Here is a 24,313-nt window from a genome sequence, read left to right as displayed (position 1 = left end):
GTCTGAATGGATAAAAAAAACTATATGGGGAAATAAAATGACCAATGACTAATCCCAACTGTACTACTCTTACGGCTTAATTTTTTCCAGTCTAAGGTCAGCCTGCCTTTGTTACACTTATTACCAAGCTGGTTTAAAGGCAGGCTGGCACCCTAGGTCCTGTTCAGCTCGCTTTAAGAAACCCAAGTTGTGCTGGAACTACGATTGAGAGGACAATGTAAAACAAAAAACCTGAGCTAGCACAGTAAGGTTCAGTTTGGCAAGATAGTGTGAAATGTTTGTGTGTGACACAGCACCAGAAGTGGTCCTGATTGCATGTGATGGAATGCCAGTAATAGTCATTGGCGAGAAATTAAGTCTTGCAGGACAGGGTGGTTGTACCATGTGTTTCTGACAAGTCAATAATGTGTCAGCCATTTGTTTGACTTATTATACTAAACTGTGTTGATATGTGGTAAAAACATCCACTGTTGTCAAAGTAAAGCCACTGTGTAACTGGTTGGTTGTTCACTCATTGATATCACATCTGTGTAGGGCTAGACTCTCTTTGGCAGAAACACGCCTGTTGAGAGACTAGTTTAGGCTTGCACTACACGTCCAGTCCAAAACGTACCCCCAAATGTATCTACCTTTCATCTACCATTTTGTCTTGGAACATGAGGGCACATACAGTAAGAACAAATATACAACAACTCTGATGGTTTTGTTTTGTGCGTGATAGCATAAGTTTTACTTACATTTCATGGGGAGCAGAGAGGTGGTTTGACAACAAGGGGAGAGAGGGGGGATATCGTGCTAGGACCGTATGCAACACAGACTTATACTGCCCCGACACCTCTGACAGTGGGGACAGACAAAATCACAGGACATCACACACGCTATACTTAGTCACAAAACCTTCGCAGCCCTACATGGTAATGTAGATAAACGCTGTTCACTTGCGGTGGTTGTTGTTATAAAGCACTCTAGGAAAATCAAGTGGTTCGCTAGCTGCATCCTATCCTTCTATGGGGTCCCATACTTCACAAGTAAACACTATTGTAACAATCAGACCTGGGTTAAAAAGCTATTTTAAATCATTTCAAATACTTTAGCTGGGTTTGATTATTTCATTTCCCCAGGCACGCTCAGAAGCAAAACGGCAAACTCCGCCCATCTGGCACTCATAAAGCAAACTCTCCACGTATTTGAAAGATTTCATTTGTTTTTTAACCCAGGTCTGTTAACAACCCTCCAATAATTCCAGGGTCAATGAAGACTTAAACAACATTTAAAAATAAGAGAAAGATCTCATTAACAGAAAAAAAGGGAAAAATAGACAAAACACTTCTTCTCAAAAGCTGATTTTCACAGTTATCATATTAACATTATTCCATCTTATCTCAACATATATATATATTGGCTATGATGCAGCAAATTTGTTTCTATAAAGCAACAAAAAATAATGAATAATGTGCCCAATTAAACAAAATCAAGGAGGAGGAAATAAATCTAATTTTTCTTCTATCAATCTTGTTTAACTGAACATTTCATACAATATGAACACTAGTGATGGTTGCCCTTAGCTTCCTGTAGAAATCTAAAACAGCCTATCAGAACAGTGTTAGTTTTCTTTTAGTGCTTCTTTCAAACAACCAATGGTGTGCGTCTGTCTAGACAGTGCCATCCAGAGTCTGTTGTCCCAAGGTGCTTGAGTTAGCCTGTTTGATGAGGAGAGAGTCACTGCCCTCCATGTCCTGTTTACCACACCTACAGAAACCCAACACAAGACAGACAAGTGTTACTAAGTCATACGGACCTAGTTCCCAGGTTGAAGAGAAACTAGGATTTCTGAATAGCTTTTGGAGTTTTGCAACCCTAGAAAATAAGACAAATATATTAAAATATTATTATTATTCAACCTCAATAATAGTGTTCTCTTATTGGTCCTCATCTGACCTATTAGATGCATGGTCTTACCCAGAGAGTGGTGCGTTCCCTGCCCTGTCATTGGTCTGCTGCTGGTGCTGGTCCAGCTCTGACAGAATCTTCAGGATATTCAAGGCAGCCTGTAGACAGAGGGAGGATGTGGAATATTTGATGTAGCCTAGAACATAATTTCCCTATTGCTTGTACCTGTATATGTCTGATTTAGAGCATCAGGGTCGTGTTCAGGGGGGACATGTGTAACAGGGAGGAACTTTGTGAACATGTCCAATATACTTATTTTTTTAGCAATGCAGTGCCTTAGACCGCTACGCCTCTTGGGAGACCAGCTTTTTTTTCCTACAGTGTGCCCTAATGAACAAGATCCTGGTCTAAACACTAACGCTCCTTCAGTGTGGTTGTGTGCGAGTCTAACCATGTCGTGACAGGACTCCACGTCCTTGCCAATGCCGTGGCTGATGAGGGGGGGCTGGGAGGAGCAGTTGATTAGCGATACAAATTCATTCTTGTTGTTTTTGGGGAAGTCTTTGTATTCCACCTGCAAGAAAAGCAACAGAGGATATTAAATACTAACATTAACACTCCACAAAACATTAATACAGTTGTTTCAAAATTGGGGTTGTGACCCCAGGAACTGCAGTGGGGTCGCCCAACAACAACAAAAAGGTAGAGATTGTATGGGACAAAATGCAAAAATTTTTGAAAGATAATTTATTACAATGTAATAATATATTTATCAGTTTCTTATCATTTGGAAAACAGATGAAAATGTAATGAATTGAAGGTTATTTGTTGATGTAAAAATGGATGAATTTACTGATTTTATAGCTGGGGTGGGTTGGAGTAGACAGAAATTTGTGGGAGAAAATATTATGTCCCCAGATATTCTGGCGGAAAAAAATGAAGTCCCCACTGAAAAAGTTTGAATACCACTGCATTAATAAAAAATGTAATTGTGTGTGTGTGTGTGTGTATTTGTTTGTGTGCACACACATCATTGTGTCTATGACTACCTGTAGTCCCTGTACATTAGGCCAGGTAGTTGAGCAGTTCGGAGGGTCTGGTCAGGAACCCATGGGGTAGGTGTTTGTGTGTGTGTGTGTGTGTGTGTGTGTGTATGTGTGTACCTGCAGTCCCTGTACATTGGCCAGGTAGTTGAGCAGTTCGGAGGTTCTGGTCAGGAACCCATGGGGTAGGTGTTTGTGTGTGTGTGTGTATGTGTGTACCTGCAGTCCCTGTACATTGGCCAGGTAGCTGAGCAGTTCAGAGGGTCTGGTCAGGGGTCCATGGGGTAGGTGTTTGTGTGTGTGTGTGTATGTGTGTACCTGCAGTCCCTGTACATTGGCCAGGTAGCTGAGCAGTTCAGAGGGTCTGGTCAGGGGTCCATGGGGTAGGTGTTTGTGTGTGTGTGTGTATGTGTGTACCTGCAGTCCCTGTACATTGGCCAAGTAGCTGAGCAGTTCAGAGGGTCTGGTCAGGGGTCCATGGGGTACTAGATGACCCACACTGTTCTGGCTCTTCAGAATGGTCTCGGCGGTCAGGGAGGCACCAGCGTACAGCAGCTCATTGGCGATGATGGCTGTCAAGGTGGCCTTAATATAATAATAACAATACTGTGTATTTGCATAGTGCTCATCTTGCTAATCAAAGACACCTTTACAACAAAATATTGAAGTAGTAAAAGAGAACATCACAGGACTAAAATAAACATACAAACTGTGAGGTTAAAGATAGCAGAGCTAAAATAATACCATGGCTAATTCCACTAAAACAAAGGGACACACCTTGGCAGGGTTGGCCCGGGGACCGTAGTCCTTGTTCTGGTGCCCCTGGCTAGGGCTGGCCCCTACAGCCTGGGCCACCTCAGGCACCATGAGCAGAATGCCTGCTGGGAGCTGCTGGTGGCTGAGGAAGGGCAGGCGGTAGTCCTCCTCCTTGGAACCTGAGAGATGATGGGGGGAGTCGCCAGAGACATAATCATGTAAAACAGGAAGGAAGGAGAACACGGAATGAAACACCCATGTAATGTAAAAGTATCCCACTCCCACTTTCCCAAAATAAGTTTGTGGATTACCTCTGGTCCCCAAAAGGGTTTAAGTCGAGTAAGTAAAATGTCTCATACCAAATTCAAACAAAGTGTACTGCATAAAACAGTACATATCAAAATATATGTAGTTTCAACCCTACGCCTGAACCACTCACCCAGCGACTGGCTCTCTTCCACAGAGCCTGGCTCAAAGAAGGTCACTTTCCTCCCATCTCCATTTTTCTTCAGTGGAACCTTGGGTCACATGATCAACAAAAAGAATACACGGCTCAATGATCATTCAAGTCAATACAAACTATCTTTGCTATGAACTACCTGATAGATAAGCACATGAGTGGAGTCTAACTAAACCAGTGGTCTGGATGGGATGCCTCCTGTGGCTCTTGGGGACATACTATACCTTTTCGTCCGTTTTGAGCGCAGGTTTGTGGGGCTGCGGCTGAGGCACTTTGAAACCTAGAAGCTCCAGCATCTTCTCTGCTGCGTTCTTCTTTGCTACCTTCTTACTGGGGCCCAAGCCCTCCGCACACTGACCACACACCGTCACCTGGTGACCACAACCATGGGTCAGAATGAGAGAACCATAGACACTAGTGAGATGAGAGAACTAGCCTAGATAGGCATACACACTATGGCGCAAGCTCCACATTGCCCTCTGATAGGCTAGGTGTTATATTGCTCACACTTGTCCAATCCCCTCAGACCTACACAAGTGCCCCAGGCCAAGAGCAGGTAGTGGTAGGCTATGTTCCAGGGCCTCCTGTCTCACCTGCATAACAAACTCCCTGCGTCTGGGCAGCCCCCTCTCTGTCAGCATGTTGTACTCTGGTTCCTTCTCTTTCTTAGCCTGCTGGATCTGAGCCAGTCTGCTGATGGGGTTCATGCCCTGGCCATATTCTGGACTGGTCTGCAGCTGGAGGGGGACGGAGAGAACAAGCACAAGATCAAACATTCCTATAAAAAAAAATCCAACCATGCAAAAGTTTTCCCCATTACCCGTCCTCTCCCTTCTGTTGCCCTTTAAGAATTAACAATGGCTTTCTTAGAAGCCCTTGTTCTTTTTTATGATGTACAGTACTTGTATTCACTGCCAGCTAGAAAGCAAATTTCCCATCAGCCCTCTGTTCTCCCTGACCTCATCCCCCTGGTCCTCTCACCTTAATGATGGACTTGGTCTTCTTCTTGATGCGTGCTGGCTGCATCTTTTCCACGCAGGGGATCAGCTGGGGCAGTCTCCTCAGTTCCTCCAGCACGGCTGTAGCTGCCAGCTTCTTAGCGATCTTCTTACTCTTGCCCTCGCCCTCACCACAGAACTCCCCCACCGCCACACGCACCATGAAGCTCTTCATGTGGGGAGGACCTGCCTCCTTCAGAACCTTTGGGAAGATGTAAGGGAAAGACAATTAGAAAAAGACTTGGAAAGGTATATCCTCAGGGGAGAGAACATAATTAGTTCCACTATATAACTGGACTGTTAGTTGAGCAAATGCAGGACCAAAGCCTACCTCAAAGTTGACAGGCATGTTCCTCTTCAGTGCGATCTCAAACACCTGGCTGATTTCCGATTTGTTGAGGTTCTCTTCAGTGTCTTCTCCATTCATCTGAAATGAAATAGTTTGTGTCAAAACATTCTATCTGACAGCTGTGTATGTTGCAGCAGAGTGGCTGTAAGATGCAGCGGAATTTCTCTGTGTTTCAGAATTGAGTCAAATATGTGCCCTTCACGTTGTGAAGCACACCGGTGTAGTGATCCATGTAACTGGTGTTGCCCTTTGGGCAAAATACCAGAAATGTTCCCAAACTTTCATCCAACTTTTTCCAGGAATTCCAGTTGGAGTATTCCCAGAAACAGAAAGGAATAAGCAGGGACTGTTCCAACCCTAGTGTTTTCTCCCCAGTTCTGACCCCAGGCAGTTCTGACCCCAGGCAGTTCTGACCCCAGGCAGTTCTGACCTCAGGCAGCTGCTGCAGCAGTATGGGCTCCTTCTGCAGAGTCTTCAGGGCCTTGGAGGCGGCGTCGTGTTTGGCGAGCTGCCGCGTACGCCCCTTCCCGTGGAACTGCTGGCCCCCGATGTTCAGCTCCATGTGGTACAGCACAGGCCCCACTGGGGGAAACGGGTAGTAGTACCTGACCACACACAGAGAAGACAGGAGACGCTCAGGTATAGCTTTTACTGACTGACTTAGCTAATCATGCTGGCCTCCAATAAACGCCTGGGGTATTAATTGAAGTTTTACAATGAATACCCCCCCAGAAAAACAAATGGACGTACTGTTGCATGGAGCGTTGGTAAGGCCCCGGTGCCCTGATGTTGTAGTTGAAGCTGGGTGGTCTCATCCCAGGGTAAGGGTCTATGGGCTTGTACATAGGCTTCATCCCTAACTTCATACAGAGGGAATTCAGCTCCACCGTTTGCGTCATGCAGTCTACTGTGGTAGTACACACACAGATGAAACCGAAAACACAACCAGAAAACATTAAAGAACAATAGGCACCAAAACTTTAATACACTTAGTGATCAAACTCAAACCCTATTTAATGTAGACTACTTAATGCCACTGACTATCAATGTTTCCCTATCATGACACTGTGCAACGTGATGACCTGTGTTGTTGCGGGTATTGTTCCTCATGCTAGGTTTGGGCATTGTAGTCTGGGCCAAGGCTGTGGCAGCTGCAGAGTGCTGGGCCTTCTTTATGCTGGTCCCCTCTGCCTCCCAGTGCTGATCCCCTAGCGATAACCTCACTGAGAAGATCTGGGAGAGTAAGGAAACAGAAGAGAGAAGTAGATAGGGATAAATCTCTGTTATAAGTATTAAAGAGCAGGAAGGTAGACATAAAAAGCACACTGATGACTGATCTTTCCAGGCTTGTGTTCAGTTGTCACAAAAGGCCAGAAATGGTATGGCACTATCTGAACTTGTTCAACAAGAAACATTTGTTTTTATTTTCAGTTGCAAAACCTTTTGCTACAGTGAGTGTATCCTTATAAACACAACCTAAGTTTGCTAGTGAGTACCAGTGGCTGGGTTGTTGAGTTACCTTGGAGTGAGCTGGTCCTTGCTCACAGAGCAGCTTATACTCAGGCTGGATCTTATTGAAACGGGCTAACTCATTCACCAGACACATGGGGGTCTTCTCTTTAGGGTTTGCCATGTTAGATACTAAAAACAAACAAACAAAAACAGATAAGCCCATTGAGAGAGACACACAGACAGCTTTGACACACACTCACACACCTGTGGAGGTGGGGCTGAAGGGAGTGGCTGAGCCCAAGGGCAGGGCTGAGCTCCGGAGAGGGTGACTGGCGCTCTCAGAGGGCAGGGGACTCGAGGCACAGGGGATGCTGTACCCTGGCTGGGGCTGAGACAGCTGCTGCATGGGGCTGGCAGCAGCGCTGGACATAGAGTTACCCGGACACTGGAACATACTGGCTGGTTGGGTTTAGGTGAGTCAGGCGGTTAGCTGAGGTTGAGTTGAGGTGGGTGCTTTTCAGTGCAGCAGCGATAGACGTTTAGGGTTTATTGGATTTTGAGAGGAGTGACTGCAAAGCTCTCCCTGAAAAGAGGGTAACAAAGAGAATGGTATAGTGTTTGTTTTGGGGTAGCTTGTTAACTGCATTTTGAGATGCCACATTCGCATCACTACAACAAAGCCCACTGTCAGTGCCTTGCACAACTTGGCCTTCAGGGGCCTTTGTTGATCCAGGCCAGCAGTGACAAGACAGAGCAATTAATACGTTGCAACACCTGACACCACTCATGCATGAAATGGTTATAAGGGTGCTGTGATTTTGCATTAAGACATACAACATGAATGGATTGCAATACATCCAATACAGAGAACATTCAAACGTCAATTATTTCCCTGCAATATGGCTAACAGTCAGTATAACTTAATACCAAACTTGTGAGAGAACACCAAGTTTGGAATTCCAGTTGGAAACTGCCGTTTGAAGGTTCTTTGTGAGGCGTGTTCCGCTAGCTACAACTTAGCTAACAGCAAGCTGGCTAACTTCGTTTCAAATCACAACTTACCTACTAACGTTAGTACCCAAATACTATAATGTATTTTTTACAAAACGGTCATTGATTAATTCTAGTTGACTAGACAAATGCAGGTGGTTGCACTCTTGTTATAAGTACCGGCAGATAGCTATCGAACCTAGCCTAATATTAAGCTAGATATGGAAGTTAGCTAAGTTATCCAATTATCGAGGCGACGTCAATACATTTCACACTCATGGCGTTTGTATTTGAATTTTAAATGTGCTTTGAAAACACTACAGTATAGTTATAATTTGCAATGACACGTTTGCATCCGGCATAGCAACATCTGAAGCACTGAGCTTAAATGAACGATCCGACGCCGCAAGCTTAGCCATCTAACGTTAGGTAACTCCTGCAGCAAATCATGTCTAGCATTTAGCTAGCGTCTATGACTCGTCTAATAAACCTCACCTCGTTATCTTTCTGTTCAGTTCTTAGTTATTCCATTTGGATACGTTGCTTAAGTGTTGTATTGGTTTGTTTTTGCGCCAGTTGTGTAGGGTTTCCGTGTGATTTGGGATCAAAATGTTTAGTGAAGAGGTGGGGGGAAAGGCAGACAAGGCAAACACTAAAGAGAATGGCCCAATCTTGGCTGTCTCTTCCGGGAAATGACATCGTTCAGCTAGGAGGATGTCTGCCTGGAAAGTGGATTATTTTGTAGCTAATGAATGAACATTAGAAATTTCATAGTATAGACATGTCTGTTAGCCACAGACAAGCACACCCATAGCTCCAATAAAGGCTCAGAAACCCTTTGAAGACTACATGAGTGGCCACACCTAGCCCTGAATTTTATGCGGGATATCTCCCGTTATAAACCTTGTGGTGCATGGGTGACTCAGAAAAGACAACACAAATGAAACAACCATAAATGTTCTCAGCAAATTTATTTTGTCAGTGACTAAGAACATTAACTTACATTGATAAATCTTCACAAACATGATACAAAATAAAGAAATTACAAACCTAAGCTTATTCTGCTCTAAAAAAAAATATAAAAATCCATGATTGATTCACTATAAAATATTGCTTCTCTATCACCTAATTCTTCTTCCTGTGTCCATTCTACGACGAGGACAGTGAGCAGTGACAGTGGTCGTGTACCAGGTTAACTACATTGCAGACATTTGCATTGAATCAACCAATGGTCGTGTGCGATATGTGGTTAGCTAATATGTTAAACACCTATCCAAGTATTTTGGAGATCTGGCAGGTGTCTGCAATGTAGTCAGCCAGGAACACATACAGCTGTTAGAGGTTTCTACAAGTTGTACGCCTGACGTATGTTCAGTGAGTCTCGAAGCATCAGGTCCCGCAGGCGCCACAGTGCGTCTGCCATCGTCGTGTGGGCTCCCTTGCTCTTCAACCAATGGGAAGGGAGTCTGCTCTCCTGCTCTTTGGACAGGTGGACATCTCTCCTACGTGCTATGGAAATGTGACACTTTACCCATCACAAGTCATACCACAAACCCAAAAACTGAACAGTCCAAAAAAATGCAACAATAAATGACACCTAAGAGGACAACTATTCAAGAGCATGTTAGAAAACATGGTAGTACAGTGAAGGAAATTGTTGTAGTTCATTCAGTATGCTGTAGGACAGGTGCTTGGAAAGAAAGGCAAACGCAGTACAGAAGAACAGCAAATTTGTGAGTAGAAATATACCTTTGAGAGATTGGTCCCACTTGCTGACAGTGTTGTTCTCTGCGTTCAGGCCCTCAATGTACTTGAGGTAGGCCTCAGAGTGGAGCACCCTCTGGGTCTTGGGCGGTGGAGCCACAAAGATGGGGGTCGTGGGCTGGAGGTGGGAGGGTTGCCCGAGCTGGCCCATGCCTGGGTATGGTGGAGGGGCCTGCATCCCAGGCTGAGGGAGATACAGGAAAATAATAACTTTCCCACTGCATTTGGATACAATATAACATATGGAACTAATGGAAATCCAATCAGGAATCTTACACAACATGCAAATAGTTCCAGATGATAGAAAGTATCAGTGCAGTAGCTCATTGGTCATTGTAAGTTCGACTTTTACCTGTTGCATGTAGTGGTGGCCTCCGGGACTTCCTTGCATGCCATTCATACCAGGACCCATCATACCTATCACAACGAGTTCCCACAAAATCGTGACAAGACGGCAAGCACTGTTGTATGAGGGTAATAGTTGTTGCATGATACATTCATAGTGCAGGCTATATAACATGGTGGATGTGCATAGAATGCATGCTGGAAAATAAACGTGTGTGATCTTTACAGAAACTGGTGAGATAAAGGGTTAGCTGTAGTCATTTCTCCACAGGCATTACATGTTTGTTCATGTGTTAATTGAGGAGAGCATGGATTCTGATGTTTGAGAGAAATTAGATATGAGAGTAGATGTGTAGAGAAGTAAATGACGGTGGACCCCTGTAGTGCTTGACGGACAGACAGACTGAAAAGGTAGTCAGTTGCACACGATATAGCTACGATGCAGAGCATCTTCATTTTCAAACTGTCTGTCTGCCAGGCAGTCAAGCAAGTACCTCTACTCTACACACTACCTTCTTTACTTTCAATGTGTTTTGTTCTGCTGCCTGCAGCTCACCAACTTTGGAGTGCACTTTATCTCCCAGCAGACAGAGATGTTTGGCAGCCTGAGTGGTCAGTGGGCCACCACAGCACAGCCTGCCTGTAGACCAGGTAAGCCCCTCCAGCAGGAGAGACAGACACGACTGACTGGGAGCTACTGACTGACCAGGACAGGTGTGGCCTTGGCCTGGAGTGGACGGTGGCTGGTTGGGGGTCCTTACCCGGGTGGGGCATGCCAGGGTGGTACCCAAGCATACCTGGCTGGAAGTGTTGGGGGGGCATCGAGCCCATATGGTGAGGTGGCATTGGGCCCATACCCAGCAAGCCCTCATAGGGGCCCTGCATGGGCATACCGTAGGGGGGGCCATAAGCTCCCATCATGCCTTAGGAGGAGGGGGAGGCAGGGAACGGACAACATATCCATGCATAAGTGACATGCAACTGACATGCACTACACATATTAATGAATGATAAGAAAACAAAAAAAATCCACCAGTTAGTAGGCAAAACAAGCATGGTGTTACTGTATATCTACATGCTGATGGAATGAAATAAAAGGTTAAATAAAACAAATACTCTTCTTGTTCATGCAGTTGATTTGGATCATGCATTTGATGCAAAACAAATAAACTGATGGAATACTATACATTTAAATTAGTAGCAACAAACAAAAACAACCGCAGCCTATAATGAGGATGCAGTTGAAAGGCACTGGACAATTTTCAGATAGGAGAAAAAGTTGAGTAAAGGTTGAATCATTTTAGCAGTCCAGCTAAGTCCCAAGCGATCGTGCTGTCTCCCTGAATCACAAATCAACCCCTAGCCCCTATTCTATAGAAATGTATGCACACCTGTGTGCTTAAGGGCTAGTGGTGTATTTGTGTTTCACTGCCTGTCTCTGCGAGTTAGGGGTTACCTGGACCAGGCGTCATTCCCATCATGGCCCCTACTGGGGTACCTGCTCTAGGGGAAGCTTGCTGCTGGGCTGCCCTCTCCCTCTCCTGCTGCTCCACCACCCTGGCTGCCCGCTCTGGAACAAACAGTAACATGCATGCTTCGATAGATTCATAACGCTAACATTGAAGGGACATTACAGTCCAAAATCAAAGTTTGTCAAATGTTTGGCATGGGATTTGGACTACTTTCGTGACCTGAAAACAGATTATGGAGTGTAATAATGTCCCTTTAAATAATGACATTGTCACCTGGCTGGTACATACCGATTGCAGATCTCAACCGGTGCATGAATCTACTGGTGTAGCTAAAAGACTGTATAGGCACCTCAGTACTAGTATTCTTCCCTGGCCTTCCTACCTTCATACTCTACTTTCTTGGGAGCTTCCAGGTTCCTCCACTCGGTTCCCACCAGACGACTGAGCTCCCCAAAGGAGAAATCAGGGTGGCGGGTCTTGATGACTGAACGCATCTCACTGCTGAACAGGATGTAGCCGCTCATGTTCATCTTCCTCTTGGCTCCATCCTTCTTAGACACACCCTTTACCTTGGGCGTGGACTGTGAAGGGAAACAGGGGGTAGACGGGTCAATCAACAGTAACACATACAGTTTTTAATTCATTCAAACTCAATTCCATAAAGAGATAGATTGAGAGGCCCTAGGTAGTGATGTACACATTGGTTTTGTAGGTGTGTGTGAAGAGCTTTAAGATCTAGGGGGAATGATGGTAATGGGTGTAAAATCATGGGTAGGGCTGTGTGATGCATGAGCGGCTGAATGGAGGGGTTATGTGGGGTTGGGTGTGTGTTTGATTGGAGGTAAGAGACTTGTTGGGACAAAGGTGGGTGTATGCATGGAGGTGGAAGGGTAAATCTGTTGAGGTGGGTTGTGTGTGGGCAGAAGGGTACAGCATTTGGGCAAAGGGTGTGGGTGCGTGGATGTAAGACCTGAGGAGGGGTGTAAGGCATGATGTCCAAATCGCTTGCCAGAGGGGTCTGCATGATGGGCATGGAGGGAGTCTCTGGAGCCTCGTCCTCATCCTCCAGGTCATCCAGATCCTCATCCCCCTCATTCATGTCTGCCAGCTTCATCTCCAACTCTTCAATCTTCTTATTCAGCAGAGGAGACGGCTCCTTCTGGGGCACTATCAACTTCCTGGATATGAACCAATCAGAGAAGAGGGTTGATACCAGCAAGACAATAAACTCATATGCTATCAAGCGAATAAAATCTGCAGTTAGATTCTCTTCCCTTGTTCTCCCTGAAGAGAGCAAAGCAGCTCTCTTAGCCTGGGTGTACACCAGTCCAATCCACGAGGGGGAGTGAATTAGTTCAGTGCACACTTAAGGGGGAAATTGGAATAAACGGAATAGGGCTTTTACCTGTTCTATGTTAAAGGCCCAATCAGCAGTTGAAACTATAACAAAGCGTCCTCCCAACCACTGTTTCTGTAAAAATCTGACAGATGCGGCTGGAGAAATATAATCACTCAAATTTATAGACAAAGCTATGGATGCAAGGACGGACCACCCATGTTATTAAAATGATAGTTTAACCATGTTGAGGCTATACATTGTTTACAGTAAAAAACAGGAGTAAAAAACAAAAAGCTTATATTTTGGGTTCTGATGGGGTACGACATTTGAAATAAGCTCATAAGTTATAATCTTCAAGAATCAATGGGTACATATGATTCATGCATATTTCCTAAATGGATGTAGCAACTGCTGATTGCCCCTTTAAAATGTTCAGTATGTGAGTGGCTCCCACCTGAAGTAGTAGATCTCGTCGTCCACCACCTTAGCGTGGAGGGAGAAGCGCTTCAGGCCTTTAAACTTCTTCATTTGCTTCTCACTCTCGATGTAGCGGCTCTCGCACAGCAACACATCCTCCTCAGACACCTCAGTGGGCCGACACGACAGGTAGTCCTTAAAGGACGACACCACACATTTACCTGCAGGAGGGAGGGAGAGCGTGATGGTTAATTACAGGACCACTCCAGGGGGTGCTATATGTCAGAAACGGTTTTCAGAGACTAGTCTGGCAAAGGTTAGATAATGTAAACAGCAATAATGTGTAGATTGAGTATTTGCATGTTGAGTGTAGTGACTTGTAAAGTGGTGCGGTACCTATGACGCAGGTCATGGGACATGTCTCTTCCAGGTTGCTGAGAAACACCTCTCTCCTGTAAAACATTCTGGTGGGCTCGTGTTCAGTCTCCTCTGGGTGGATGAAGATGGGCCCGAAGAAGAAAGCTGCTCCGTCACGCACCCACAGCTTCTCTATCCTGTTACAGCCCAATCAATTAAAACTGTTAGCTTCCTAATTGTCACATTCACAGACCTAAACCACATTTTCATATTGAAAACACAAAGCTGACTCAATTATATATTTCTGGGACTTCACATCCCAGCTCCCTTGCCGCCTTCTCAACTGTATGGGAGAAGTAGGTCCAAGGTGCCTCCCCTCGGACCTTGTTCTTCAATACATTTTGAGGAGGCGGCGAGAGGATGCAAGGATTTGACTAAAGAGCCTCTCACACACACACAAAACATATGAAGAGAAATACTAGGTTTGATTGACATACCTGCCGATGCGTGGTTTAATGAGCTCATGTGACTGGATGTAGACACAGTCTCCCACCTTCAGCCACATGTTGTTGTAGTGAAGCTGGTCATAGTACGGACAGCCTGGCTCCCCTCCAGTCATCTCCACTGGCACATCCTCACGCTCCTACACATCACACAGTAGGAGAGCACACACTCAGTAACACTGATATAGTGTTGGCGCCACAACAACAATATTCAGCTTTACCCCTCTAACACCTTTTACACTAAGTGTACTGTGCCGACTGATATTTTCCTTTCCCATTGTCCTTTACAGCACAGCTCCAGCAACTATGGTGGAAGCTTAACCAGTACAGCTTGTCTCAGTTTACTTTGGCTCAGCAATATTTAATACATTCTAATGTTTAGTGTTATTTAATATTACATCGGAGTAATTGTAGTGGTCTTATTTGTGATGGACATGTCCTATAAGCAGGACAACGGCAATTCACTCTAAAATAAAGAGACCCCCTGTGCTCAGACCTCTCACCTTGTCGACGATGCTGCGGCTGCCGTTATCAGCCACGGCCAGCAGTTTCTCCTGATCACGTTTGGCATACATGGAGGCCACCCGGACAACGGGCAAAGGCACGTCCCGAGGGACAAACCTCACGGCGGCTGGCACGGCCCACAGCTTGATCTTTTTAAAGGCCTTGTTCCTGGCAGAATAACGGGACTCACAGACGTACACGTCCTCTGGTCTGACTCCCTCAGGTTGCAGCTTGAAGTAATCCTGTAGAGGAAGCACACGGATGATCAGTGTGTTGGAGGGGATCAATTTAAAGCAAGGCAGTGGCTAATCTTCATCACATAATGAGAAGTTATTTGGAATACAAGGTGATTTGTAGATCAGTGATTCTGCACAGTAGGACTGCAATGTGGGTTGGGGGGTAAATCGATATATAATATCCCAATATGTAACTTTGACGATATAGCGTATCTCTTTGACAATATTGCGCTAGTTGGCTGTACCTGCATTAAAATAGGGAGTTTTAGGCACTTGTTTCAATGACTGATCAAAACTTGTTTTCCATTGGCTCTCTCGTCACTCTACAGCAGACATATGGCGAGCAATATGTTTGGAACCTTGAATCGCAATAAAAAATAATCACCGTATCAAATCGCAAACGCATTGTATCGGCACCAAAGTATCATGATAACATTGTATCGTGAGGTCTCTGGCAATTCCCTGCCCTAGTAGTCAGTGCATCTTATATTACAAATGACATTACAATTCAGCTCAAATAATGATGTTATCTAATCCAATAGATGAGCATAACATTTCAATTGAATTACATACATCTATGTCGCAGGTGTGTGTATTATCAGAACCGTTCAGATAGATACATGACCTTACCTTGACAAACATGACCATGCATTTGCCCAGTATCTTGCTGACTAGTACTTTGTTGAAGTAGTCACTCTTGAAGACCTCTTGCTGGAGGAACTTGCGTGTTGCCAGATGGAAGGTCTCACCGGGCCTGTAGAACCAACAGCCATACAGCCACTTCTCACCTACACACATGGAAAAACAGAATAACACATTACTGACAGTAAAGCAGTTTGTGCGCGTCTCAAAGTGTGTGTCGTGTTGGTTACCTGCTTCGTCCTCCCACAGGCGCTCGATGCAGACGATGTGAGGCTTGCGGTTGGCCTCGGCCAGCTGCACGTAGACACAGTCTCCCACGTGGTAGGTGCTGTTTTCAAAGCTGCAGTCCTGACTGTACATCCTCTCTGGCCCTGCACCTCCCCCAGCTGGGTCCTCAGCCTTCTCTCCCTCCTCTGGAAGCCACATAGAATATGATAATACATCAACTGCACATTATATAGGCCTCAGACTCAGTCACAATCACCTGCACTGACACACACCCGGCCCCATGCCATCACACACCTTTATTCTCCTCCTCCCTCTTCAGTTTGTCCTCCTCCATCTCCTTGGGTAGTTTCTCTCTCTTCTCCTGCTCTACATCACTGTGCATGTGTTTAGAGGTGTAGCTGAGAGCCGGGGAGAGGAGGATCTCACCGTTCTTACACAGCTCATCTCTGATCTTTATAAAGAACTGCTGCAGCTCCACCGCATCCTCAAAGATCTCAGAGTCTGTCCTGTGAAGGGACAGGGCAAGGCATGCAGGGTCAAAGGTTGAGGGTTTACGGAGAGATCAGTTAGATTTAACTTGGTTCCTGGTTTAAGTTGTGGCATGTTTCAGCTTTCTATCAATGCTGCAATCTAGAATTAGATGCATAAACTCAAAACAAAGACTCAGAAAGGTTGGAGAGCAATTCAAAGCGACAAAGGCCTTTCTAATGATGTGCAGACTACGTACCTGTGCAGGCGCCTGGCCTTCTCCAGCACCTCAAACATGTGCTCCTGGAACACGTCCAGCCTGCGGTAGCGTCCTCGCTCCACGTTGGCCCGGATCACGTCAAAGTTGAGCAGAGGCTTCTCTGGGCTGGCTGGGTCCTGTTGAGGTTAGTTCACTTAGTTTAATGGTCGTTCAGAACTTTTTATTAAAAACTCAATGACTGCTATTGCAATAAACACAAGAATTTCTAAATGCTACACATCTTTGTTTAAATCTAAGAGAGTCTGACCGGAGGCCATTTGAGTGCGGATTTAGTTTTGCTTGTTAGATAACACTGAATAAGATTACAGACAGGGGGCACCTGATCCTAGATCAGCACTCCTACCCTGATAAACTGTGAATACGACCCCAGGTAGGGTACGGACGATCTCCTATCGCTTACCTGGGCAGGGATCTCAGCCAGTGAGTCGCTGTAACACCTCCCCTCCTCGTCTTGGTGTCCAAGCACAGACATAAACAGGTTCCTGATCAGCTCCCTGACTAGAGGCCCCACAGCAGGGGGCGAGCCACCCTCCTCCACTCCCTCCTGCAGCCTGCGGGTCTCCAGGAGCACGCGGTGGAGAAGCAGAGCGTCGCGGTAGATCAGGCTCTCTGGCTCGTTGTAGGTACAGGCGTTGTTGAACATCAGGGCAAAGTCTTCCACCAGTGCATCCACGTCCTGATAACGGCCGCCCGCCATGTGGCTAGAGAAGAGGAAGAACATAGGACTTTATTTATTTTCTTTCGAAAAAGATGTCTTTTTTGCTTTATTGGCTCCCAACCCCAGAGACACGCACACACAGAGGTTGGAGCACAGGGCGCACTTTAGGGGATAAGTACCTTGCTCAAGGGCACAACACCAGAAGATGGTACATCTAGGATACTGATACCAGAAACCCTTCAGTTGTTGGCTCACTCTGCACCAGATTCAAACAGGGCTAACTTAAAGTTCCTGGCCCAGCTCTCTAACCTCTCAGCAACCTCACCTCTAGCTAGCCACACACAGGTTAGCCTGTAGCTTACCTGCGCAGGCGCTCCATGTCGATGGGCCTCTTGATGGTGGAGTAGTAGTCAGGCAGCTCAGCGCGGGACGGAAGGCGCAAGAAGATGGTGGAGATACGTCGCCCCCTGCCATCTGTGTAGTTCCTCACAGCATCATACAGCTCATTGAGGCGCTGCTGCAGCGGGGTCAGGTATTTATTGGACTTCTTAGGAGACGCGCCACTCTTTCCTACAGAGAGAGATGATGGCGAAAAACATGCATGTGAAAGTGACAAGTATACACAAAGTACAAAAATACTTGAGAAATTCCATGTAAATGTTATCAGAACATCATTTAGCCTTTACTCTCGTTTTTAAAAATGTTTATACATATTTCAGAAGTGCTGTTAAACACCCATAGACAAGAGTCAAACATACTAAGTTTGAGCTTAGGAGATCCCAAGTTGTCAGTGCCCTCCTCAGGAGAAGCTCCTAGCTCCTTCCGCTTGTCCTTCACGATCTTCTCCAGGATGTCAGCATCATCATAAACCTCCAAAGCAAAACAGGTCAATCAATCCTCCCTCCCATGTGTGTGTTCATTAGGGCATAGCATAGCAAAACAAAATTCTGTTTCTTATTGGCCAAGTTCAGGTAATAACTCACCGTTTTACTTTATCTTATGCCTACGGAACACTTTGTGACATGGCCCTGTGAGTGATTGGCAGTGGTCCTACCTGAGATCCCTCCTCGTTATAGTGGCGTGCGTTGCGGAACATCAGCCTCATGTCGTCCATAAGGGCCTCTTCGGTGGCATAGCGCTCTGAGCGGATGTTATGCTCCATGGTCTTAAGATCCATGGGCTCCAGGATCACCTGGTAGAAGGGAGGAGTTAGGTTAATATATTAGCCAATCTACAGCATCCGTATCGATACCAACATTAGGGAATCAAAAATGTAAATTTTAAAGTAATATTTCCCATTGCTGGACCAAGATCTATGTTTCAAATAAACAAGATTCTGCTTTGATTTAATATGTGTGGCTTTTCTCCAATGCAATAGGATGTCCAGTACTCACTATATTCTGTTAGGGGGGAAAGAGAGAGAAAGAAAAAAAACTTTTCATCTTTGTCTTAGCAGCCCTAGCAAACCACCAACTAGTGGATTGTGAAAACCTGGTGTTGACTTCATGCCTACCTTGTAGTAGTCTGCGTAATCCTTCTTGGAGGGCTTCACCATGAACAGATCACAGAGCCTCCGGTTGGTCCCTGCCTCTCTGGCTTCAGTCACTGCAGCATACAGTGCCTTCATACGGTTCTTCTTCACATTCTTCTTATGGCTAAATGGCAAGAGGTGGTTATATTAAATAAATGTTTTTATAAAAAGTATGAATTTCAGGACCCCGCGGAAGGGCCAGTTATCCAGGACAAAAATAGGTACAGATAAAAATGTACATTAAAAAAAAACTCTTATAGTACTAACTGATGGTGACTCAATGTTGTTGCTAGCAAATCACACGACCAGTTATCAAAACTCAACTCCACCTCGATATAAGAGAATGGAGTTGGGCTGCCTGCAGGCAACTTGAATTGAGTCTAATTACCTTGGCAAAGGGTAAACTTAAAAGCAGGAGGGCAGCAGATGTAGATAAACATAACAAAAAATAGTGAGAATGAAAGCTATATTTGGATGACTTTGTGTGAGATGTCAACGATTGCATCTCTCTAGATGTGGTAATGAAAGAAAGAGAGAGCGAGGGAGGGAGGAGTGGGGGGGGGTCCTACCTTTTCTTCTTGGTAGCACTGCCAGTTCCTGTGTCAGAGGACAGAATGCTGTCCTGATCCTCTTCATCGCCTCTCCTCAACAGCTCCCTCTTCTTCATCTGCAAAACATTCATTACATATCACGGTCAACAAGAGCGTACTCACCATTCAGTCTTTTATAAACAGAAACACTACCAGAATTTACATTTCAATGCCTTGTATTCCTAGTTGCATTCCCAACTCACCAACAGAAAGAAATCCTACCAGTGTACTCTGAATGACTGTTTATTATATTCAGCCCTTTCCTAAACAATCAACAGTATAAAAGGCAGATAAGGTCCAATACCCTACTGACCAGCAGGATCTGCTGCAGCCGCAGGGCCCGTTTGAAGATGGCCGAGTTGGGCACGTTGTAGCGCTTAGAGTTCTCTAACATCAGAGTGAGGTCAGAGTCCATCTGCTCCACGCTCTGGTACTCCCCGTTCTTCATCTTCTCCCTGGGACAGAGGACAAGGTCGGTCATCATTCACTGATGGGTTTTATGTATATCCAAAGTAGCAACAGGAGCTGGGCCAAAAGGAGGTCCAAAGAGTTTTGCTGATCACAAAAGAATATCACATTTGGGAGAAGCAAAACAGCAAGTGGACATGATCTTTTCCTCCAGTTCATCATTCAATGACGTTAGTTAGATGGCGAAAAACTCTGCATGTACAGTACCTATAGGACGAAGTACTGTAGTAGCCTAATCCTACCTGATCTGCTGGAGGGCGATGGGCTGTTTGATCTGCTGGTAGTAGTCAGGGTATTCTTTCCTGGAGGGCACCTGGAGGAAGGGTTCAGAGAGGAGCTGTCCCTGGCTGTTCCTGACCCCCCTCACAGCCTCATATAGCTGGAACACTGGGTTACCCATGTCCATACTGGAGCTCAGGCACTCTGCCTCAGACTCACCCTCGTCATAATGCACAGAGCCTGGAACACGATAGACAGAAGAGTGCACACAATTAGTCACATATACTTATCCCTACTGAAACAAAGCTATGAAGAGGGTTTGGTCTCAAAGATTAAACAATTCAACTCTAGTTAGTGTGTGTATGTGTTGAGACAAACTCGCCAGAGAGCAGGGCGTCCTCGTCACTCTCTGAGCCGTACTGCAGAGCCAGAGTGATGGCAGAGAGACGGTCTCCTTGGGCTGACCTCCGGTTCCTGATGCGGACACTGGTCTTAGTGGGCTCAGCATGGTCGATCTCAGTCTTTCTCTGGATAAAGACCTTCTTGATGGTGTTAGCATCCTTAACATCAAATTAGGGAAAGCATTGTGATTAGTGTGCTATGTATAGCATCTACAGTACATTTGGAAAGTTGTAGACATGCAGTAAAATCTAGAGTTTAACATAGCTCTACTGAAACTAGACTTTCAGCTCAATTGTACACCAGAACATATGAGAATACAGAAATGCAGCATAATATATATTATATTCAGCATAAGATAAATATACCTTAAAAACCTGAGATCCTGGTTCATTGTATGTTTTTGCATTTTTCGCCAGAAGGTCAACATCCTTGGCCATGGCGTTGACACTTTTGTAGTACCCATTCTGAAAAAGAGAAATAATCAGTAGTAGTCACAAGATGTCATGGTTAGGTTACACAGTTATATCTTATATAATTACACAACGCAATAAATTATGTCAAGTAGGCCTATATTAACTTGTTATGTATCAATATGCTTAAATCAATTAGATGTCAATCAATTCTACACAAATCACAATGCTTCAGGAGGTGAATAGGATACTTGTATTCTCTGAGCGATGGCTCTAAGATCAATGGGCTCCTTGATAACGGCATAGTAGTCTGGGTAGTGCATTTTGGAAGGCAGCTTCTGAAAGAGCTCACTGATGACCCGTCCTGATGTGTCCGTGTATGACACCACAGCATCCAACAGCTGCTCCAAAACCTCCTTCAGGCAGCTCGGTGGAGTCTGCAGATCAGAGCATACAGGAACAATAAGCTATGATCCCAAGCACATCCACTGACTATGCAACTTGAGTTGCAAGTGTTACAGAGCTTATAAAGAATTGTTCAACTTAGCTTGACAGTAGCAGTTGTAGACACATTAAAAGTGATAATATACAGTATTAGGTGGTTGACCTGACACGAGATATGAGCTATCGAGATTTATTTTATATTCTATGATAGATGCACAGCAGCAAGGAAATCGAAGATCATGAGAGGGAAAACTGATTTGTCCAGATGATCTTTGAGCTTTACCTCATCTTCAGTGGAGAGAGCAGGATTATCCAGCATGTCTTCACCATCGTCATCATCTTCATCACCATCCCCTGGCTGCACAAACTCATTCCTGATGTGAACGTAGAGTTCCCACAGCCTGCAGGCTGCCTTGTACTCTTCACTCTCAGCCTGATAAGTCAGAGATAAAACCATGACTAACCTGCAGTGTTTGAAGGATGTTTTTCCTACTAGTCAAAGAGTAACCATGTTTGTTATTAGTCAAAGCGTAGTGGCACAACGTACAGCATAATTTGGGGCGGCAGGGTAGCCTAGTGGTTAGAGCGTCGGACTAGTAACCGAAAGGTTGCAAGTTCATATCCCCGAGCTGACAAGGTACAAATCTGTTGTTCTGCCCCTGAACAGGCAGTTAACCCGTTCCTAGGCCGTCATTGAAAATAAGAATTCATTCTTAACCGACTTGCCTAGTTAAAGATAAAATTTAAAAAATAATCAAGCCTTCAATAGATTTTAATCTCAGAGTTTCTACTGAACATAGTGTGTGTCACCTTATAGTAGTTCTTGGCATTGTTGAACATAAGCTGGAAATCAGCAGTGAGCTGCTCCACATCTTGGTAATCCTCTGACTTGAGCTTCTGCTGGATCTTGGTCATGTCTATGGGCTGGGACACCACCTCATAGTAGTCTGGCAGGTTCCTGGAGGAGGGACAGGCAGATAGAGAAAAAGCCTCCAGGTTACTTCTACATTAGGTATATGGTCATTTGGCATCAAATGTTAGAAAGTGGGTTGAAATGTGGAGGGATTACTTGGACATGTCCAAAAAAATACACAGGTTAAGTTCTGTGTTGCAAATGTTTTGTTACCGTGTGCCCTGATGAAATGACCCACCCATCTCTAATGTCAAATGGTACATTACCTTCTCTTTGGTACCCTGATGAACAGCTCACAAAGCAGCCTCCCCTGGTCATCCTTGTGGTCCCTGACAGTGTTGTACAACTCATGGCACACAGCAATCTGTTTTACACAAAACATGGTCAAACAATGTGTGTCAAAGCAGGTTACAGTACACAAATCCAAGTTTGGGATACTTGGATTCACTGCACGAATAAAACATGACAAAGCTGCCCAAGTGTCAAACAACAAGGATGTTAAGAATAACAAGCTTTAATTAAGGGGTTAGTTAGTTTGGTCTGATCCCAATAATTTCATACATCAGCGCTAGAACTAAGAAAATCAACTCACAGGGTCTACTGTAGGAACATTAAAGGCTCTTCGTCTTTTTCGTCCGCTTCCAGGAGTGGAGGATGCATCGTCAAAGTCCCCTCCGCTCACACTACTGGAGGGAGAGGTGGCCCTTCTTCTTTTCGAACTCATTTGCATAACTGGTGGTACCTTAAAAAACATGTTTTTATATTTTTATTTAACCTTTATTTTAAAAAAACACACACCGCGTCAGCTTGGTGGCTAGGTAACGTTAACTCTGCAACTTACTGTATAATATATTATACACACTGACGAGCCCTATAACCTTAAATAATTGTTTGTTGAGACTAACTGACATCAACGCAAATATGACCATGTTCCCTTTAAAGTTGTTAGCGAACTAACTACTTAGCTTGCTATGTAGCCGCTAGTTATACGTTTATGCTCACGTTAGTTTGTTAGCTGGGTATTTCAAACGCGGGACACGGAGATCTTCGTATACTATTGGTTTATTTCGCTATCTAGCGATACTTCATTTAACTTAACCATAACATATATAGAGCAACGGTGGTAGCAGACCGTTAGCGCGTAGCTAGCTAATGTAGCTAACTAGCTACAAACAAAGGCGAGTGCCTAAAATGTTCGCTACACGCTCAAACAGAAATTCGATCAAATAACTAGCAAGCTAGTTGTAATGTTAGCTACTTTGTTAAACTAATTTAAGGCAAAGTGCAAAGCAGGCTTACCTCAATTGTTATATATTTCCCTGAGCAAAATAATGTGTTGTACTGTATATCTAGCTAAAGTCAATTCATATGAAACGTTAGCTAGTCAGGCGCCTCCCCATGATTGCCGGAAGTGACAATATACAACTGCGTTTGATTTGGAACAAGTGGGAAATAGCAAAGATTAATTTCCTAGAGCTGGGGCCAATTCCAAACCTACAACATTATCCTAACCCTAACCACCTGAATGGTTTATATTTGATTTAATGTAATAGATACATACCCAGTCTGAGGTCCTGAAGAACTGGACTAAGTTAATTTGGTTGCGTTGACAAAGTGCCTTGCAGATAACATAGATAAATGTCTGGAATGGTAACAACCTCAATACAGATTCGATTGAATTGACATGCAATATTAGTCTAGAATTCTCCGAATCAACATGATTTTGTTTTAAAATTCTCAAATTAAATCTCACACGCAATTTCTATTGTATATCTATTGTATGTCATGAAATTGCACCCCCTCGTGAATAGCCAGCCCAAATAGCTTATAATAACATCATCATGAAGTCTAATGCGGTATGTTAGCTTTAGAAGAAGAGAAGGGATCCTTGAGCTCCGTGCATTCAGGTAAGATTTTAATTGTATTTGGATGCATAAGAAAATGTAACCACCTTTCAGTTTTTTTGGCCTCGGGTATATTATCGCAGTAGACTATTCTATAGCCTTCCTAATCCTATCCAACCCGAGCATCTTCGATTTTGCATAAACTGTCTTCTTATACCGTAGCCGACAATTCATATCCAAGGTGCTCTTATATGCTTGTTAGACTATACCCTTGAACGTTGAGAACATGCTTAGGCCTATGCACAGCGCACCCACACTCCTTTCATTTTCATTTCAACAAT

At 44.6% G+C, this 24,313-nt stretch overlaps 2 protein-coding genes across 8 annotated transcripts; both read right to left on the bottom strand.

The window, feature by feature from the left end:
• Positions 1-701: 701 nt before the first annotated feature.
• On the bottom strand, positions 702-8,626 carry LOC124029386 (double-stranded RNA-binding protein Staufen homolog 1-like). 3 transcript variants are annotated; one of them, XM_046341107.1, is made up of 16 exons: positions 8,434-8,626; positions 7,213-7,531; positions 7,016-7,137; positions 6,579-6,729; positions 6,247-6,403; positions 5,927-6,101; positions 5,479-5,574; positions 5,131-5,349; positions 4,743-4,886; positions 4,374-4,520; positions 4,129-4,207; positions 3,711-3,868; positions 3,351-3,518; positions 2,342-2,464; positions 1,960-2,048; positions 702-1,749 (listed from the first exon to the last, which is right to left on the bottom strand). In XM_046341107.1, exons 2-16 carry the CDS (start codon positions 7,400-7,402, stop codon positions 1,653-1,655), a joined length of 2,115 nt encoding a protein of 704 aa, XP_046197063.1. In that variant the 5' UTR covers positions 7,403-7,531; positions 8,434-8,626; the 3' UTR covers positions 702-1,652. The 3 variants fall into 3 exon arrangements, with proteins under 3 accessions (XP_046197063.1, XP_046197068.1, XP_046197074.1); XM_046341112.1 differs by having other exon boundaries at positions 6,247-6,400; XM_046341118.1 differs by lacking the exon at positions 7,213-7,531 and having other exon boundaries at positions 8,434-8,625.
• A 268-nt stretch (positions 8,627-8,894) lies between these two features.
• Positions 8,895-23,558, bottom strand: LOC124029333 (protein polybromo-1-like). Of its 5 annotated transcripts, XM_046341096.1 has the most exons (31): positions 23,428-23,558; positions 22,721-22,870; positions 22,395-22,492; positions 22,026-22,173; positions 21,499-21,648; positions 21,023-21,208; positions 20,727-20,825; positions 20,342-20,519; positions 19,983-20,199; positions 19,586-19,727; positions 19,252-19,349; positions 18,665-18,806; positions 18,206-18,343; positions 17,910-18,021; positions 17,514-17,721; positions 16,894-17,194; positions 16,473-16,609; positions 16,040-16,251; positions 15,748-15,930; positions 15,506-15,663; positions 14,639-14,881; positions 14,130-14,275; positions 13,672-13,829; positions 13,313-13,496; positions 12,490-12,697; positions 11,902-12,100; positions 11,504-11,617; positions 10,809-10,970; positions 10,055-10,119; positions 9,688-9,886; positions 8,895-9,447 (listed from the first exon to the last, which is right to left on the bottom strand). In XM_046341096.1, the coding sequence occupies exons 2-31, from the start codon at positions 22,856-22,858 to the stop codon at positions 9,284-9,286; spliced, it is 4,887 nt and encodes a 1,628-aa protein (XP_046197052.1). In that variant the 5' UTR covers positions 22,859-22,870; positions 23,428-23,558; the 3' UTR covers positions 8,895-9,283. The 5 variants fall into 5 exon arrangements, with proteins under 5 accessions (XP_046197052.1, XP_046197058.1, XP_046197059.1 ...); XM_046341102.1 differs by lacking the exon at positions 10,809-10,970; XM_046341103.1 differs by lacking the exon at positions 10,809-10,970 and having other exon boundaries at positions 11,546-11,617.
• Positions 23,559-24,313: the final 755 nt, after the last annotated feature.

The sequence above is a fragment of the Oncorhynchus gorbuscha genome, linkage group LG03 (assembly GCF_021184085.1).
Source record: "Oncorhynchus gorbuscha isolate QuinsamMale2020 ecotype Even-year linkage group LG03, OgorEven_v1.0, whole genome shotgun sequence".
In the NCBI taxonomy this organism is placed as follows: domain Eukaryota; kingdom Metazoa; phylum Chordata; class Actinopteri; order Salmoniformes; family Salmonidae; genus Oncorhynchus; species Oncorhynchus gorbuscha.
The sequence above is the reverse complement of the archived record's forward strand: the minus strand, read 5'-3'. Positions and strand labels throughout refer to the sequence as shown.